This window comes from Clarias gariepinus, chromosome 8, assembly GCF_024256425.1.
Source record: "Clarias gariepinus isolate MV-2021 ecotype Netherlands chromosome 8, CGAR_prim_01v2, whole genome shotgun sequence".
Taxonomy (NCBI): domain Eukaryota; kingdom Metazoa; phylum Chordata; class Actinopteri; order Siluriformes; family Clariidae; genus Clarias; species Clarias gariepinus.
In genome coordinates this window covers 33057545-33077063 of record NC_071107.1, presented here as the reverse complement: position 1 = coordinate 33077063, position 19519 = coordinate 33057545, and the positions used below count along the sequence as shown (strand labels likewise).

Sequence of the window (19519 nt, the reverse complement as noted above, 5' to 3'; positions counted from 1 at the left end):
TTTAACATAGATGTTTTCAGTAACTACTACAAAAATATTTTGGAATTTTAGATTTGCTAAAGATGTCCTTTGAGTACCAGAGTTAGTGGAGACAACGAAGGGCAAAGGTTGATTCCTTAGTGGAATATGAAAGCAGCTCTGAAACTGCCAAGCCTAACGTCCTGCATAAACACAAAGTGTCACATTTAGAAATTTAAGTAGTAATGTGTAGAGGTTTGTGAACATATTAATTTACTGATTTTTTTCTTCCAGGATTTCAAAGGAAGGTGTTTGCAATGTTGTTTGACTTAAAAGAGGAACTTCAGCGAGTAGCTGCCATTGTGGACCCTGGCAATACTACATTGTCTATAAAGAGACTGGATCAGGAGAGTGACCTGAAATCCTTTGAAAAGTACATCAAATATGAGGGCAAGTCAATCTGCGTAAGTTTTAAATGTGACAAAAGGAATGTGCCCTTTTTAAAATATCATATTACAGATTGTGGTGTCACATTTAAGTTGAGCAACTGTCCAGAGTTGGGGGATCTTCTGTAAGGGACTGTGTTAACAAAGTTATGAACAGGTATGTATTTTACCTTGCATTGTTTCTAATGCTGCATAATTTAGAATGTACATTATGGCCACAATAATAAAGCCAGCCTTAGTATTTTTTTTATTTAGGATTGAATCTTTTACACACCATTATATCTCCTAACACACATGGCTATTTTCTTGTTCAGATGGTTTTAGATGTCTGTACTGACTTAAGTCAGCCTGACTGAAAACCAAAAAAATCAAAACATAATTTCAGTGTAAGCCATTAATGACTAATTAATTGTCACAAAAAATGTGGATATGGATAAGGACATAGTTCAGGGAACTTGTTACATGACAGATGAGTGGTTGTAAAAGTGTATGATTTAACATTGCATGCAAGTGACACGCTGATAATATTACAACTGATAATTGTAATATTGACCTTACATGTAAATTTTCCTAAAGGTGAAGTAATCCTGAGTAATTTCTTTCACAGAATCATGTCGAATGCATTAATGGCAAAATTTTTGGTCAATATTTTGGTGGTGGCCAACTTTAAAAGAAGCCATTTAGAGCTACAACCTTATACAATATAATTCAAGGTAATTTTGGCCTTACGACGTGAATTTTTCTAAAATTATTTATGTAATTTTTATTGGTACCTTTTATCTATTTAAGGAATGTTGTCTAAAAAAATGTAGACAAAATTCTTCTGTGTGAAAGTGAATTGTCCTGTTCACTTTCACACAGTTACACACCTAATTATGGGACTGTCTCAACCACAGTGGTTTTGAAGGAGAAGGGGACATGCTGTTTTTCCATTCACTTTATCTTTTTCTTCAATTCATCTTTTAGTAACAAACATTATTCAACAGTAAAATGTAATGTAGTGCATGTTGATTACTTTTTTCTAATACTTCGTTAATGAAACTGATTAAAATGTTATTCCAAGATGCATTTTTAATGTAGTCGTAGGATCATAAAGACATTTTTCAAATAAAGTGGATGTCATTTTTTTGCCTTTTATTAATTTCTTTTTTATATATATATACTTCCCTCAGATGCAGTCAAAAGATGGAGCCGAAATGATGAGGTGAGCGATACGCTGAGGTCAACATGGTCCCCAGGGTTTGCTTTGGTGTAGAGGGGCAACAGTCTGGGCAGGCATCACCAGACAGCGCAAAGCAGATTTGGTTATTGTACATGGCTCAGTCACTGCACGTTCCTACCCCAAAGACATTATAGAACCCATCATCATCCCCCAATTTCGCCAGCACACCCCCATCTTTCTGTTCATGGATGATAATGCTCCACCACATCGTGGCAGAATTGTAACAGCTCGACTTAAGGAAGTTGAATATTTTTGGTATGTCTTCACCATATGAATGGTCTCATATGGTATGGACACCTATCAATGTCCCCTGACCTAAACCCATAGAGCACGTCTGGGACCAGTTGAAGCAGAGACTGGATAATTGACCACACCCCCACGTGACCTGGTAGAATTGCATGTAGCACTTGTGAAAGAGTGGAACGCATTGCCTCAGAACAACATCATGAGGCTAGTAAGGAGCATGAGACGTCGCTGTCAAGCTGTCATTGCGGCAAATGGTGGAAACACCCGCTACTGATATTGTCAATTTTTGTTATTTGGGGCTATCCCTGTTATTGTCTAAATCTTAGGGGTAATAAATATTAAACTAATAAATGGTGTTTCTTCTCATACATTATTAGTAATAGCAAAGGGAACTTTTACTTATTTCATTTAAATTCAGAGCAAATAGGAAACGCACCCATGTAAATAACAATATCCCTAACTTTTTGTGAGTAGTGTGTGTGTGTGTGTGTGTGTATATATATATATATATATATATAAAACACTTATCTGTCGGGATTTATTTTTACTTTTTTTAAAGGTAAAGCGCAGGTTTTTTTTTTTTTTTTTACTTCATATTTTGTATTAATTATTTTAATGTATTTATTTTTTGGGGCTGTGGAACAAATAATTTGAGTTTCTGTTATTTCTTATGGGAAAATTTGCCTTGATTTATAAGTGTTTTGGAATATGAGCCCACTTCCCCCAACAAATTATGCTCGCAATCCAAGGTGCCACTGTATATATTGTTTTATATAAATATTTTTACTTATTTGTTTAATACAAAATGTTTTGTAATGTAAACGTTGATTTATATATATAAACGTTTTATAGATGTTGAGGTCTAACTGGACTGATTTTAGGCTTTTTTTGAACCATTTATGTTCTAAAGAGCATTTTACAATGGGGACTTTTATATGCAGGCTCATAAGTATACTGAGTACATTACGCAGCAACACATTTTAAAAAACATCCAGATGACATATTAGACGTCCAGAAAAGACGTCAAATTCACGGCAAGTTAACGTCAAAGTCGTTCGTTCAACTTTCATTTTGGTACTCTTTTTTTAACCATGACGGGTTGTGTCGGAGGAACGTCATTTCAACGGCCATCAAACATCCTCAATTCTCAGTGCACGATGCTGAAAAATTCACGAATGTTGTAAAAGACGATGCGCATGCACTTGGTCGGGTTTCGAACTTGCCTGAGTTTTTTCAGTCAGGGAGATAATGGGCTCTTCCACTGTAAAAACTGATTATATATCTTTTATTTGAAGCTCATGTAGATAATATTACCAGAATAGCATTCTTTTATGTCAGAAATGTTGCCAAGATATGGTATATATAATTACTTAACAATGCCGAAAGATTATTTCATCCTCTCATTAACTCTAGGTTGGACTATTGTGACACCTTGATGTGTGGTTGTTTAGCTATTTGCATAAACAAGCTTCAGTTAGTCCAGAATGCGGCAGCAAGAGTCCTCACTAGAGCCAGAAGATATGAGCGCATCAGTCCTATCTTATCCACACTGCATTGGCTCCTCTGTTGCATTGTTTTTAAAATACTACTGTTGTACTATAAAGCACTAAATGGTCTCGTGCCACGGTATCTGCACTGCTAATGTCTTACGATCAACCACGTCTACTGTGTATTGTGAAAACTATAGCAGAGAGCAAAGCTTTTTCTTACAAAGCCCCAAAGTTATGGAATAGCCTCTAAATTAAGGTTCAGGACTCAGACACAGTCTCAGTGTTTAAGTCTAGGCTGATAAAGATATCATTGAACAAGATAGTTCTGACCACTGTACTGACAAAAAAACAACGTCAAACAACTTTCTTTTATTTATCTACATAAATATATATACATAAATAAAGAAAAGACTATATAAGTATATTTCTATTTTGTACATCATATTTCCATTTTTTTTATTTTTAGTTCTATTTTTTCCTAGCACATTTTTATTTTTATTTTTAGTTCTATTTTTCCTAGTTTAACTTAATTTTTTAATTTAATTTCTATCGTATTTCTTTTATTCATATTTATTTCTTATTTGTAAAATTTAACTCTCTTTTAGGGTCAATGGCAGTCGTATAATGCATTTCACTACATTTCGTACTGTGTATGTTTGTGTATGTGACAAATAAAATTTGAATTTGATTTGACTTTTTTGTCAATACAGTTAAAAACCCTAACTCCCAGAACATGTGCCCTGTTGGCACACTTTTATAAAATGTGTGGTCATCTTTACCAAGTAAATCTTGAGTCTATGTATAAACTTCTCAAGAGATTAAAAGCTGATCTCTCTGAATTTTTTCTTCTTTTTGTGGAACATATGTGGAGTCTGTTTTGCAGCTTTTTTTTTTTTCAAATGTATATGTTACTTTGTTTGGTTTGATGTTGAATCTTCACTATACTGAGTGAATCAAAAATTTATATAAGGAAAAGACGTTATTTTATTGTAATTAAAAAAAGGAGAAGAGGTGCAATCTCTTAAAATTATTAGGTAAAGGTTACATATACAAAAATGTAAATGGTCAGAAAAATTACTAATATCTCCCATTTCAAGAATGATTTGAAAAATTACAAGGACTTACAGTAGAACTATGGATACTTTTAAATAACTACGTACATTAGTTTCTGTTATAAATATAGTATACAAGTACAGGTGCATCTCAATAATTATATATATATATATATATATATATATATATATATATATATATATATATATAATTTTTTTTTAAGTCTTTGTTTAAAATCCAATGAAACCGCCATTCACTATCCCACAATGCTTAGCGTGTTCTACAAGTCTTTCACCGGAAGCGACGTTCTCTGCGCTTTCCTTTTCCTCCCACTGCCGGTGGCTCGTGCGCGCTCGTGCTGTTACTCTAGCATTTATGCGTTAGTCTTTAAACCGCCGAAAGACTTCCAGCACTTCATCATGTCTTTCCCAAATGAGGAGGAAGATGTAAGATTTTGTTATTAAGATATTATTTTGTAATCACACGCTTTAGTTAATGAGATATTAATTAATATTAGCGTGCGCGAGCTTTTAGTACAGATAGCATTTTTTTGCCAGGCAGTCGTATTTTTTCCCCTGCCTGTATTCGGCCGAGCCCCGCCTCTTCGCTAGGATTGGTTCGCATGATTGGTTCAGTCGTTTGTGTTGTTGATACTGTACAATCAGAGAGCCGCTTTTGTGGCGAAGCCACCAATCCGATTTTTAAGAAGCGGTAGTTTGCGGAATACGGGTGGGGAGGTAAATAATGTTAGCAAGATGGAGATAATGGAACTTTGAAAAAAATAGCTTATTATAATAGTTTTAGGAAAAAATATGAATGAATAGAAATATTTGACTGCACATCGAGCAAAGTGTTCAATATTAAAAATATATCTTTATTTACAACTGGTAAAGCATAAGTATTATGTGCTAGCTAACCGTCATAAGGGCTAATAATACTAAAATATAATCTTTCGCTCTCTCTCTTCCAGTACGAGCCGTACAGTTATAGTGATTATGATCTTCATACTGGTGAGTAACTTAACTTCACCTGTTCCTCTGATAAAAAAAAAAAGATCTTATGAACAACATATGTTTATGGTCTGTACTGTTATGTTGTTATGTCGTCTCTGACACCTTGACAAGTTTACCATACATTGATGTCAAACTTAAGGGTGGGAAAGCACCAAAAATAGAATTAATACAGAGATCCTGGGAAAGATCTCAGTAATCTGTCGTGTCTGCAGGTGATCCCAAAGCGGATCTGGCATACGAGCGTCAGTATGAGCACCAGCAGACGTACCACGTCATTCCCGAGGTGATCAAGAACTTCCTGCAGTTTTTTCACAAGACCACCTCTGACCTGATTGACCAGAAGGTTTACGAACTGCAGGCCAACCGTGTCTCCACCGAGGCCATAGAGCAGAAGATCTACGACATTCAGGATATCTATGAGAACAGGTACGCCCAAGAAACTTCCTTTCCGATTTTCATCTTTCCTCATTTTACTAAGTTCCTTGTAAATAAGGTTTTGGCCATGTTATTTGCTTCACAGCTGGAATAAGCTGACAGAACGTTTCTTTAAGACATCTCCATGGCCAGAAGCAGAAGCTATTGCCTCCTTAGTAGGAAATGGTAAGGTTTTTTTTTTTTGTTTTTGTTTTTGTTTTTTTTCCATTTTTAGTTTAATAGAGATGTGTAGACACTAGATGATAAGTTATTTTTATTACAAGCAAGCAACAGTAGCTTTGATAATTGATTGCTAATCATCCAGGTTATAGATTCAATAAATCGTCTACATTTACTTTTCTAAATTTAGATGCTGTTTTTCTGATCCTGTATAAGGAGCTTTACTACCGACACATTTATGCCAAAGTCAGCGTAAGTACTGTGATGGTCATTTTACCTTCATTTTATTTTATTTTTTCATAACAAGATTTTTTTCCCCCTCTATTAATTCTTTATTTATTAATTTTTTTTAGGGAGGCCCGACACTTGATCAGAGGTTTGAGTCCTACTACAATTATTGCAACCTGTTCAACTACATTCTGAGTAAGTCTGAGATTTCATGGTTAATCATTTCATTAACAACTTTGAAAAAAAGAAAAGCATAATTCTGGTTTACATTGATTAGATGCAGATGGCCCTGCACCTTTGGAGCTTCCCAACCAGTGGCTCTGGGACATTATTGATGAGTTCATCTACCAGGTAAGTCAAAACTGAGTCGACTCACCTTATTGCTTTCACACTCTTAAGCCAGTTTTCTTGAAGATCTTTTTGTTTGTGAAGCAAGCTTATTTATTGCTGGTTTCAATTGTACATAACAAATCTACTTTCTGCATATGAACGCAGTTCTGTTAACAATTGTTTTCCCAGCATGATTAATCCCCAATATTAAATAAAAATAATTATTGTACCTTGTCTAGTTCCAATCGTTTAGCCAGTACCGCTGCAAGACAGCCAAGAAGTCAGAGGAGGAGATTGACTTCCTGAGGAACAACCCGAAGATCTGGAACGTACACAGTGTGCTAAATGTGCTGCACTCACTGGTGGATAAAAGCAACATCAACCGCCAGCTGGAGGTCTATACTAGTGGAGGTGAGAGCGGGAGAAATTACTTGTACTGTCAAATGTAGGCTGTAGATATAAACAGTAATGTTTAACATCTGAATTTAAGAACTCTGCATATAGATATGAAGTGAGTTTAGTTAATAAGTCTCCATGACTGGATTTGATCGCGTATGAGATCTCGCTGAAACCCAGTGAATGGGTTAACTCAGTGTACCGTATAACTGTATGTTGTAGGAGATCCAGAGAGCGTAGCTGGAGAATACGGCCGTCACTCTCTGTATAAGATGCTGGGCTACTTCAGTTTAGTGGGTTTGCTGAGGCTGCACTCCTTGCTGGGGGATTACTACCAGGCCATCAAAGTTCTGGAGAACATCGAACTTAACAAAAAGGTAAGAGTTGTTCAAAGCATATACATTCTAAAGCTATAGTGTGTATCACATCAGACACATATGGTGGCTGATTGCAATATACTTGTAATAATAGTAAGTCAGAAGAAAAAAAAAATAATTGTGCAGATTTTTAAACTTCAGACTCTTTCACACAGAGCATGTACTCGCGTGTTCCCGAGTGCCAGATCACCACGTACTACTATGTGGGTTTCGCCTACCTAATGATGCGGCGCTACCAGGATGCCATCCGTGTCTTCGCCAACATCTTACTCTACATCCAGAGAACCAGGAACTTGTTCCAGAGGTCGACATACAAATATGAGATGGTCAGCATAATCGTCTTTAACTTATTGAGTTTATAATGTGCATCTTAAATGTTAATGATGAACAGGGAAAGATTGATTTTACAGTTAGATTAGTGATTGGAAGGTAGTAACGTTTATTGGATTTTGTCTTCAGATTAACAAGCAGAATGAGCAGATGCATGGGCTGCTGGCCATCGCGCTGACCATGTACCCCATGAGGATCGACGAGAGCATCCACACACAGCTCAGAGAGAAGTACGGAGACAAGATGCTGCGCATGCAGAAGGGGTGAGGCACACAAAAAATTGCAAGCTCTGTATTGCTTTAAAATGGATAGTGCTGAGTTAGAGCATCCATTGCTTTGTGTATCAATACTGTCTTTTGTTCTGATTGTTTCAGAGACCTGCAGGTGTTCGAAGAGCTGTTCAGCTTCGCCTGTCCCAAGTTTCTATCACCTGTCGTCCCCAATTACGACAATGTGCACCCGAATTACCATAAAGAACCATTCCAGCAGCAGCTCAAAGTGTTTGCTGAGGAGGTTCAGCAGCAGGCTCAGCTCTCCACTATCCGCAGGTGATACTTTACATCATCTGTACTTTAGACGAGCATTTTTCTGTAAATGTTTAAAAAAAAAAAAACATACTAAAGTAGGGTCTGTTTGTTGCCTGCAGTTTCCTGAAGCTCTACACCACCATGCCTGTGGCTAAGCTGGCTGGATTTTTGGACATGTCCGAGCAGGAGTTCCGAATTCAGCTGCTCGTGTTCAAACACAAGATGAAGAACTTGGTGTGGACCAGCGGCATCTCGGCACTGGACGGAGAGTTCCAGTCAGCCTCAGAGGTCGACTTCTACATTGACAAGGTGCAGTGGATGTGCAAAGGATATTAGACCTACTGTCTTAAAGACATTTTGTGCAGGGCCTGCACATTATAACATCAGCGTATGCAAGTGTCAGATGGGCAAAACCATCTCAAATTATAAACCTTTATATATGGATTTTGGTGTGATTTATAGATAATTATTTTTGTTTTTTTGCCAGGACATGATCCACATTGCAGACACAAAGGTGGCCCGCCGCTATGGAGACTTCTTTATTCGGCAGATCCACAAGTTTGAGGAAGTAAGCACATTTTTTTTTTTTTTTTTTTTTTTTTTTTATTATTATGTAACTTTATTGATTTTTATCAATTTAGTATATAACTAAGAAACTAAATGACATGTGACAGCAGAAGGACAGCATTGTCATAGTTCAGTTTGCCCAAAAAGTAACATGATGACATGAATTGCAATTTATCCATAAAACCAGTTGTACTAACTTCTCTTTGCTTGTTTTTCGTAGCTGAATCGCACCCTGAAGAAAATGTCCACAACTGGCACCTCTGGCTCCAGCAATGCCACATCACGATCATAAGGGCGCTTACTGATTTTTTTTTTTTTGTTTGTTTTTTAAATTGTTGCACTGCAGCTTCAGCTGAAGATGCACGAACACAACTTCTGAAATTAACTACAAGATGAGAAGCTTATCTTTTCTCTCAGATGGAGCAGATGCGGTGTCTTTAACCAGCTTTCATACTTTACCACCTCCAGTATCTATTTGCCACGTAGACCTACATCTTATGGCATTTTTGTGGGCAGAAAAAAATAAAGTTGATGTGGTAAATTAAGTGGTTACCTTTTCATCCTTTTACCTAACTTATTTAAATGATTTGCGTTTACAAAAAAAGGTTTTACAAAACTTTAACAGAATTAAAACAAAATTGTCATTGTGGTTTTGTCTGCAAAAACTAAATTAATTAAAGTTTATGAAACATCCCTACTTTATCAGTATCTGTATAATATCCAGTAGGAAAAGCCTATTATTATAATGTTATACTGGTCTATATCATTCTTAATTTTAAAAACAGGTTTTATACACAGAAGGCTACATACCATGAGCCCCACTTACACCTTTGGAACACAAGAGAGGATCATTTGTCATAAAAAAAATAATATGGATCCAAACCAACTATTTGTGTCTGCCATTTCTGAAAGAAGTGGCGAAGGCATGAATTACTTTAGCTCAGTTGTATATTTTATATCAATATATCTATTATTACAATGCAGATTTTACAGAAATTTAGATGTATATTTTTAACAAATAAGCCACTGGTCACAGTGGCAAGAAAAAGTCCCTGAGATAACATGAGAGAAAACCAGCTCTCAAAAGGGAACCATTCTCCTCTGGGTGACACCCAACAGTGGGAATATCATTACTCATCTACAGCTGTATATTAAAATTATGTTCCACTGATGTATGTGCACACAAACCACTGATCGAGGGTGTGTGGAACTAGCTTTCCAACTCCACTTGAGATTTAACCCCAGAACCTGGAAGTTAAAGTAGCTGATATTCTAAAGCGGGATAAATATAAAGAAAAACTTAAAAGGTTTAACCACTGCCTCCATTGTTTATTCGCCTCAACTTTTGGTTACATAGTACCAGTAAGAATTTAAACTACTTTCACGTCTGAAAATTACGCTCTGTTGGTCGCCAGTCATTAGTTAGTTCCGTCAGTCTTGGAAGGATACGTGTTGGGGAGCAAAATCATATTGTGTTGTTAATAAATGGAGCTTGTGGAACTGTTGTATAAAAGCAATATCACATTGAGGTTGTGCTAAAGGCATCACTGTTGTACCAATATTCAGGACAGCAGCACTCTCGTTTGTTAAACCAGTGTTCAGTTTGTGCACATTGTGATCAAGAGTCTTTATAAACAGTGGCAGTTTTAGGGTACACGTCTTTTTATCTTTTATAGTAGCACATCTTTACCTTGTGTACTTAATGTAGATAATGTAAGATAACTAAGATATAGGAAGTAACAAGATACATTTACTTTGTTGTCCTTGAATCTTTTTCAAGGTTTGTTTTTATATACCACATTTAAAAATAAAACATAAAATTATATATATATATATATATATATATATATATATATATATATATATATAAAAAGCAGCAGGCAGTTTTCTAACAACTTCGTCTATGATATATTATTATATCATGACAGCTAGCCTTTAGCATTCAACTTAATATGTTATAATTTATGGTATAAAGTATTTGAATGCTATAACATGGCTATTACAGTTCAATTATTCTTCTGCCTCCACTCTTATATGTCACCCTATGTTCCTGCCTCTTCTGGAAGAAAGTATTTACTACTGCCATTTCCATCCTCTTTGCAAAGTCCACCACCATCTGTCCTTCTACATTCCTGTCCTGAAGACCAAACCTGCCCATCACATTTTTATCACCTCTGTTCCCTTCTCCAACATATCCATTGAAGTCGGCACCAATCACCACTCTCTCACCTCTGGGGATGTTCTGCATCACTTCATCTAACTCACTCCAGAATTTCTCCTTCACCAGACTTTCTCTCTTTTAATTCACATCCTACCTGTGGGGCATAACCACTAACAACATTGTAACATTCCTTACAAACTCCTCTTTCAGAATAACTCCTACTCCATTTCTTTTCCTATCCACACCATGGTAAAACAATTTGAACCCTGATCCTAAGCTTCTTGCCTTGCTACCTTTCCAACTGGTCTCCTGGACACACAGTATATCCACCTTCCTTTTCTGCATCATATCAACTAACTCTCTTCCTTTCCCTGTCATGGTCCCAACATTCAAAGTCCCTACTATCACTCCCAAACTCTTGCCTTTTCTCTTCTCTCTCTGCTTTCGAACACGCCTTCCTCCTCTCCTTCTTCAACCAACAGTAGCCCAATTTCCACCAGCACCCTGTAGGACAACACCAGTGGCGGTCGTTGTTAACCCGGGCCACGACCGATCCGGTATGGGAATTATATTCGTGATTCGCATCATTGATTTGGCAAATGTTTTACGTCGGATGCCCTTCCTGACACAACCCTCTGCATTTATCCAGACTTGGGACTGCACAAGAAGACACTGGATTGCGCCCCCCCCGTGGTTGCATTATTACAGTTTAATTATGATAACTTAAAAATAAATTTTGTACATAACAACAGCTTTAAGTTCCTCATATTCTTTTAAGATCAACTGTAACATTAGTGATTAGCATTCAACTTGTTTGTATCAAATATGTTACTGTGGTATCTAACTTGTGACTTTTTAGGAATACAGTTGTTGTTAGTTAGCCTTAGCTTATGTTTACCCGCGTACTTTGGTTCTTTGGTTACACTCACTCACTCACTCACTCATCTTCTATACCGCTTTATCCTGTATTCAGGGTCCCGGGTCTTTGGTTACAGTGGTGATAAAATAATAATAATAATAATAATAATAATAATAATAAATAGACTTTAAAAAATAAAAAACATTCTCTTACCACTAGGGAGCACCAAAACAATGTTCTTGTCAATAGCTCGACAAGTGCAGAAAATTCAGACAACAGCGCAGTGTTTTTGCACATATGTTAAAGCAAAGACTAGATGTTTAATTATAACTGAAAATATCACCGATGTGGCAGATTTGTAACTCCTGTCTTACTGTTAGCTTATCCATTAGCTCACGAGGTATTGAGCCAACAGGACAAATTAGATACACCAATCCATTGCAGAGCATACATACATACTGTACACACATACACACGCTCATTCACACACTCAATGTGTGTGGCATTCTGACACACATTGAGAATGCCAATTAGCCTAATCTGCATATCTTTGGACTGTGGGAGGCAACCGGGGGACACCCTCCAAGCACAGGGAGAACATGTAAACTCATGTAAACATGCATACAGACCCAAGGTGGGAATCGAACCTGCACCTTGGCGGTGCAAGGTGACAGTGCTAAATATTACTTATTTTTAAATTATTTATTGGACTTTTGGTGTCTATTTGTTTTTCACACAGGCAAAAGTGAGATCTATGTACATGGACACTCTTTCTTTCACCATGTTTTTATAAACCTTACTTTGTGCACAGGGGAACTGACATTATTATTATTATTATTATTATTAAATAAATTAATGCACCTGGAAGCTATCCCTATTGTTAACTTGGGGATGATTAATGGAAAAAGTGTATCTAAAATTATCGTGAACTGTATTTCTATGGTAAACATTTTTAGAGCAATTAAAAGATATAAAATGGGTTTTTTTTTAGAACAGCCTCCCATTGTTTAACCCCATTACCTGTGACAGATGTTGTTTTGCCTTGGCGAGGTGAAAACGCCACGCCCTTTCTGTGGGCGTGCTTTCAGGCCGCTCTGTTGTATCTGATCTGGAGCGCAGAGCGCGCGCACTAGTGGCAGCCTCACGCGCAGTCGTCTCGCGTCTGGATATGCCTTAACGAGCTCTGCGCGCGACGATGTTAAGCAGAAAATCGGAAATGTCCGGCAGCGCGCTCGCGCCTGCAGCCGTGGACCGCAGCAGGGTGGCGGAGAGGCTGCGGGCGGCGTTTGCGGGGCTGCAAGAGCTGCAACATTTGCGGGAAAAACAGGGCGACATGGTGCAGCGCGCGCTCCGCATGGAAACGGACACGCACAAGGAGAGTGAGCAAGCGAACAGTGGTGTGTGTTTGCACCAAAGTGACGAAGTGGCAAACCGAGCCGAGGAGCAGCAGCGACTTGAGGCGACGCTCACAGCCCTGAAACAGCAACTGGTAAGAAATGCATAACTAAACAATTACCAATTTCATAACAATTGGTTATGTGCGCAAATTATAGTTCAGATTTGGAGAGATGCATGCAATTAAACCCAAACACAATACATCAATTACAATAGTTTTGAAACTGCATATGAAAACATATATGCATGACATATGTATATGCGAAATAAACAACTGTCATTGATAGGTAATAGGATTGAACAAGTCTCAAGGTTGAAATACTGATATACAGTGCATCCCAAAAGTCTCCATACATGTGAAAGGGGATGTTTGGTTCAACAGCTTGAGTGTTTTTGGATTAGCCCTGTAGCCCTACAGAGTGTCCCCAGAGGTCCCCAGATCCAAGCACTCTTGATTTGTCCCCTGTGTGGGCACGTGAAGTCCATGGTGTAACAAGAAAGAAAAGTTTAAAGAAAGGCATTTAAAGTGCAGCTAAATATATAACACCAAATGTGAGTTCATCGTGACTAGGAGACGAATCTGTGTTTTTGGAAAAATTTAAAGACAAAATTTTGTTACAGGAGTTAATTTCCAGTTTGTATCTAGACCTTTAGGACATCCTGTGTTTTGTGCGTCGCATTACATTACAGCACTTGTTGGTGTGCCTGCGCAGCTGGGGGTGGTCATAAATCAATGTTCATTCCAAGGAACAGGACTGGAGGGTGGGGGCTTGCTGGGCAGGTTGGGGTGTGTGTGTTTCCATCTCTGATCATTAACCCGCTTTAATTAGAATGGCCACAGAGAAGCAAATGACCTCGGTTTGGCGACACAGGTTTGACCCCGTTCTGCAGCCCTAGTGCAGGTCATTTGATCCGTCTCCCAACACACACAACCACATATAGACTAATGACGTTGGAAAAATATAGAGCTCCATAAGAGTGCACATAACCTAATAAGCACTAGAGATTGATTAAAAATAGCGACCAATTAGAAGATTGAGCTCGTCTCGGGTAAACCGTATGCACTTTCGGTGAACTCGTGTACTCTATTGAATTGGAGGGGAACAGTAGCTCCCCAAGGTGGAATTCCTCCAGAGGATGTGGTTCTGCTCAGTGAACTGGGATTTTTTTTTTACACAACAGCAACCCCCAATTAAAGGGATTGAACCACATGGAAATAACACGCAAGTTGAGTGGAAAAACTTAATGCTGTACTTAGTATACAGTTACTCTTAGAGAAAAATAACATCTCAAGGTGATGTAAATAAAAGGTAAAACATTTTGTTTATATCTAGTAACCAATTTACGAACATGTTAAATGAGTTCTCTTTTTTGGGTTAATCCCACACATTTAATTACAGGTGGTAATTTGATCATAATTCTTTTGTGGTATAATTGTTCAAAGTCTCTCTTTATGCAGATGTTAGTGAATGGTAATGGAAATCTTTGACTCAGTATTTGGCATGCAGTTTTACAGTTCAGTATTTGTCTTGCTCTTGTATTGTTTAAATGCACACAGAGGTCTGTGTTTCTCCACGGGAGAGATGAGTGAACTTTCAACATCGCACCCCCAGGCCAATCCCTGTCCTTGCATGGTTAATGGTCAACTATACTCCTTCTTTCTTCTTTTTTACCTCTTTCTTTCCTTCCCCCAAATGTCTTATAACACGCCAGGAGGCCTGTGTCATTCATTACAGATCTTTAAGGAACTGCCTCCATTGTTTTCTCTTTATTTTCCTTCCATAGTTAATTGACCGGTTAAATGTACACGACTTTGTATAGTTACATGCATGAATGAACTTTGTTTGCTCTCATACGAAGATCTCGCTAAGTGTCTTTTCTTCCCCCTTGATGCTAACATTGATCTCAAGATGTGTATATTAAATGAGCACATGCTTTAAATTTAAATTTGTGTATTTACATGGGATGGGATATTTACTAAACATGATAAATATATATATATATATTTGTGCAAGAACTTTGTGTTCATTATTAGTTTCATCATCATACACAAATCCCAAGCTGTTATAAATCTGTCACCTCTTTGCTAACCAGCATACACTTTCTTTGTAGACCCGTTTGCGCAGGCAAGATGTCGGACTAAAAACACACCTGCAGCAACTGGACCAGCAGATCAATGAGCTTAAACTGGATGCTTGTAAAACTTCTGCTGAACACCTTGAGAGTGACAGCCGACCCAGTTCAGGTGAGCAGACAGATTTATATTTATCATATATTCACCATCTATTATAGCCATCATATACTCATTACAAGCGTAGAACATACAAAGCATGATATTTCTTTATTTAGGATTTTTCGAGCTCAGTGATGGTGGTTTGGGCTCTCTGTCGAACTCCTGCACGTCTGTCTACAGTGAATGTCTCTCAACTTCATCTCAAGTAAGCCTCCTTCCACACTCCTCGGGCTTCTCGGCTGTTCACGGGTGTAACGCCCAAGCGCAGGCTGATGTGTGCCGTAGACGTTCTGCGGACGAGTCTACGGCCCAACCGGACATTCCACGAGGGCTGGGTGTCCGTCTTGGGAGTAGTGGAATACGAACAAGTTCAATCAGCTCAGAGAGAGCCAGACAAAGGCCTGTCTCGACAGGTGAGCATGAACATTTCATGGTCACTCACTATAGAGTTCTAAAATTATTTTAGTCAAAGCTTTTTCTGAAATATAAACTCATCAGGATCATTTTTATTTATTTTTCTTCCAGGTGATATTGATAGAGTTATCAATCCTGCATTTGCTTCATACAAACCTGCTGATGGTAAAACATCCACGCTGTCCAGTAAGTTTATTGAACTCAACATGGATCCAAAATATCAGAGCAACCTTGTATCCCACAATGGTACTGAAGTGTACTGCTACCCCAGCCCCCTGCATGCTGTAGCCCTCCAGAGTCCTATCTTCTCTCTCAGTGGAGATAAGGGAGGACCTGTGGGCATAGATACCCAGGATAAACACACCAAAATGGGACTATCTAAGGACACACTTCCCAAGCAAGAGTCAAGTGGCCCCAAAGCTGAGGGTTATATTGTGAAACTGCTCCAGCGCAGCTCAAGTAAAATGAGCCTCCTAAGTGAGTTAGGTGTGGAAAAATGTCCGGTTCCAGATAGTATTGCTCAGGATCATGGGATTTTGGGGTTCAGAATGAAGCAAGAGAAGGATAAAGTTCAGGAACCCCTAGAGCGGAAAATCGAGAATCCAGTAATTGATGTAAAGAAATCACCACCAAGATCTGCTAACAATGAGCAAATGAACCTGAATATCATTAAGGCAGAAGATTACAGACAAACATGTCCTGTTCAGTATTCAAGGACCCAAAAACCTACCACAGCAATGGTTCAAGAGAAGGAGGATGAGCCTAGAGATCGGTCTGATCACGGGATAGGCTGTGAGGAAGCATCAACCATTACAAAGGTTTCTGAGCGGAGACCGAGCTTTACCTTCTCTAATAAGGAAAATAAAAGCAGAGACGGAGATTGCACTCATACTGCTACAGAGTTTGTTTGTGCTCAGTTTGTGCCTGCGGGGTCTCAGAGGGTGAAAGTGCGTCAGGCAGACAAAAAGACCAAGGCTGTGAAACTGCGTAAGAAGGGACATGAGAAACCAACAGGTAAGAAGCACAATCTGAAGCACTCATTTAGGGATCATGAAAAGGATAAAGGATATAGCACTAAAATGCGTGGGGATAGAAATCCAAAGCAGTTCAATTCAGAGAGAGATTGGTTCGATGCTTCTGTTATGGAGCCCATACTTCATTCTTGTTCAGAATCCAGTCTTTTGGGGTCTGGAAATCTATGTGGTACTAACCTTCAGTCAAATCGACAGCAGAAACATACATCCAAATCCAGCAAAACCCCAAAGATTCAGTTTCCAGACTTGGAGAATGTATCTCGAAAGAAGCAAAGCTCTCAAAAATGTCCCCATGCTTCGGAGATCCAGGTTCCACATGCTCCCCCAGCCCACTACCAGAGGTCCAGGGAGGTGTCTATTCAGAAAGTTACACAAAAGTCAGGAATGGTGAGAAGTCTGAGCATGAGACCTCGCTCGGGCCACTGGGGTGGTGTTTCTCGTCCACTTCATCCCTCTCTGTCCTCCTCTTCTTACTTTAGCAACCTGAACTTGAGATACCCCCCTGCACCCCTGTCTACACACTACCCACCCAGGTGTGAGTCAGAGTATTCGGCCGAGTGTGCCTCTCTCTTTCACTCGACCATCATGGAGAGCAGCGAGGGAGAGCTGAGTGACTACACCACCAACCGCTTTGGAGACAGCGAGTCCAGCCAGGAGTCTCAAACTGGTTCTGACTCAGACAGCAGCCTGTCACTGGACGAAGATGATCTGTATGAGGAAGATGAGGACGAAGGAGGTCTGGTCTGGGCTGAGGCTACTGTGGGCCCCACAGCCAACGAGCTGTCCATTCAACAGCAGCTTCGCCCTGAACCAGCTTCGTGTCGCATCAAAGCATCCAGAGCACTGAAGAAGAAGATTCGCCGCTTTCAACCAGCCTCGCTTAAAGTCATGACTCTGGTATAGTCTTCATGCTTCGTTTCATTGGTCAGAAGTTTACAGAATTCTTGCATTGATTACAACAGTTTTCAAATACTATAATTGCATATTGTCTGTGCGTGTTCTAGGAAAAGAGACTAATGACATGTTCTGTATCTTTATGCCATGCACTCAATATTAAAGAATAATTCCTATTAACATTTTATGTAGCCAAAGTGTTTATGCCTTAGCTTCTCATATAACTGCTTCTCATATTCTACCCATGCACCAAAGATTACTCTTATTGCCTGTTTAAAAAACTGTTGCATACTGTATATATTGTTGGTGTTTGTTTTTTGCATATTCAAAACAACCAAAAAAAGTAATCTAGTTTAAAGATATACTGTATTTTGTTTCCTTAAAAGCCATTTTCCTGTGTATAATTATATTTCACATCTGTTTTTTTATGCATATTAACCTCCTTGCCAATAAACATTATTTAATGTTCAAATGACTCTAGACTCTTAAGTTTCACTGGGAAGGGCATCTAAATAGGCATCAATCTAGGAGCTCATTTAGGAAATGTTTGGCCAATGTGGAATTACAACGTTTCACTGTGCAACATATTCTTAGAGAAATATATTTAAATATTTAAAATATATATATATTTTGACAGTGCCCTGCATTTATGGCAACCAAGGACTCAAGCAGATAATTAACCCTCATATGATTTGCTGCTGATGACAGTCCTACCTCAGCAAAAAGCAAAAGTGTAATGCAACAGGTGGTGCAATTCAGAAACACAAACTATAGTTAGGACATTTTCTTGTCTTTTTAGTGCCCTACATTTATGGCACTCAAGTAGACAATTAACTTAGATATAATGTTCTGCTGATGACCACCCTACTCTCACTGATCATGTGCCACAATCCTGTACAGTACATGAGTAGATTAAGTGTGAGAAATGATATACATACAAGCCACATTACATTGTGAAGGTTCACCTTGGCAGAATAACCAAAGAGTATCATCGGGAGTGGAGAAATCATACATTCACCAGCTAGCTTACTAAGCAAAAGCAAGTAGTGATGGTAAGTTTTAATCATTTTAGTGACTCAGTTCTTTGAATCTCGTTCATCAAAATGAACGGATCTTTCATTTGTCATTTAGTTCATTTCGTTCTTTTGATCAGAAATAAAATAAAATGTTACATTTTCAATGAACAGACCCCCAACATGTCTACATACACAAATTTTGGTTATAGTTCCAGTTATTTAAATATTACAATGCAGCTAAGGACGTATTATAAAAAACAAAACGAGCAGCTCATCTCTTATATCTTCTGGTTGTTTATTCTTTTGAATCTATTGCACTGCATAGCGTCTATGGGAGTCACGTGATAAAAGAACGAACAACTCGGACTAGAAGATTCGTTGAGAACTGTTCAATTCTGCTTCCTGTGTACTGCCGTGCTGAGCATCTACAGTATGAGTCACGTGACAAAAGAATGAATGATTCAGAACAAAAGGCTCAAAGGTAACTACTAATTTCTGTAACCTACAAAGGTTTTGCGATGCTTTGCGAATTTATGCCCAGGAGAACATGAACATATAACTCTCAGAGACTACCCTTTCTGCTGAGTCATGTTAACGACCCATCACTAAAAGGAAGCTTTAATGAACTTTCTGGTCCCATGGACAGTTTGCTACAGTTCTAGCTAATGCTAGCTACTGAGCTAGATAAATTTCTTAATTTCATCTTATAGAAATAAAAAGAGTTTTTGTTCTGTCT

At 38.3% G+C, this 19519-nt stretch overlaps 2 protein-coding genes across 2 annotated transcripts; both read left to right on the top strand.

Moving 5' to 3' along the window:
* The first annotated feature begins 4731 nt into the window (after positions 1 to 4731).
* eif3s6ip (eukaryotic translation initiation factor 3, subunit 6 interacting protein) lies at positions 4732 to 9322 on the top strand. Its single transcript, XM_053501326.1, has 15 exons — positions 4732 to 4861; positions 5386 to 5425; positions 5641 to 5854; positions 5949 to 6028; positions 6213 to 6274; positions 6376 to 6445; positions 6528 to 6601; positions 6820 to 6991; positions 7199 to 7353; positions 7509 to 7679; positions 7813 to 7946; positions 8058 to 8231; positions 8330 to 8519; positions 8698 to 8778; positions 8998 to 9322. The coding sequence occupies exons 1-15, from the start codon at positions 4835 to 4837 to the stop codon at positions 9067 to 9069; spliced, it is 1716 nt and encodes a 571-aa protein (XP_053357301.1). The 5' UTR covers positions 4732 to 4834; the 3' UTR covers positions 9070 to 9322.
* A 3502-nt stretch (positions 9323 to 12824) lies between these two features.
* Positions 12825 to 18205, top strand: dact2 (dishevelled-binding antagonist of beta-catenin 2). Its single transcript, XM_053501288.1, has 4 exons — positions 12825 to 13286; positions 15305 to 15437; positions 15542 to 15838; positions 15951 to 18205. Exons 1-4 carry the CDS (start codon positions 12993 to 12995, stop codon positions 17774 to 17776), a joined length of 2550 nt encoding a protein of 849 aa, XP_053357263.1. The 5' UTR covers positions 12825 to 12992; the 3' UTR covers positions 17777 to 18205.
* Positions 18206 to 19519: the final 1314 nt, after the last annotated feature.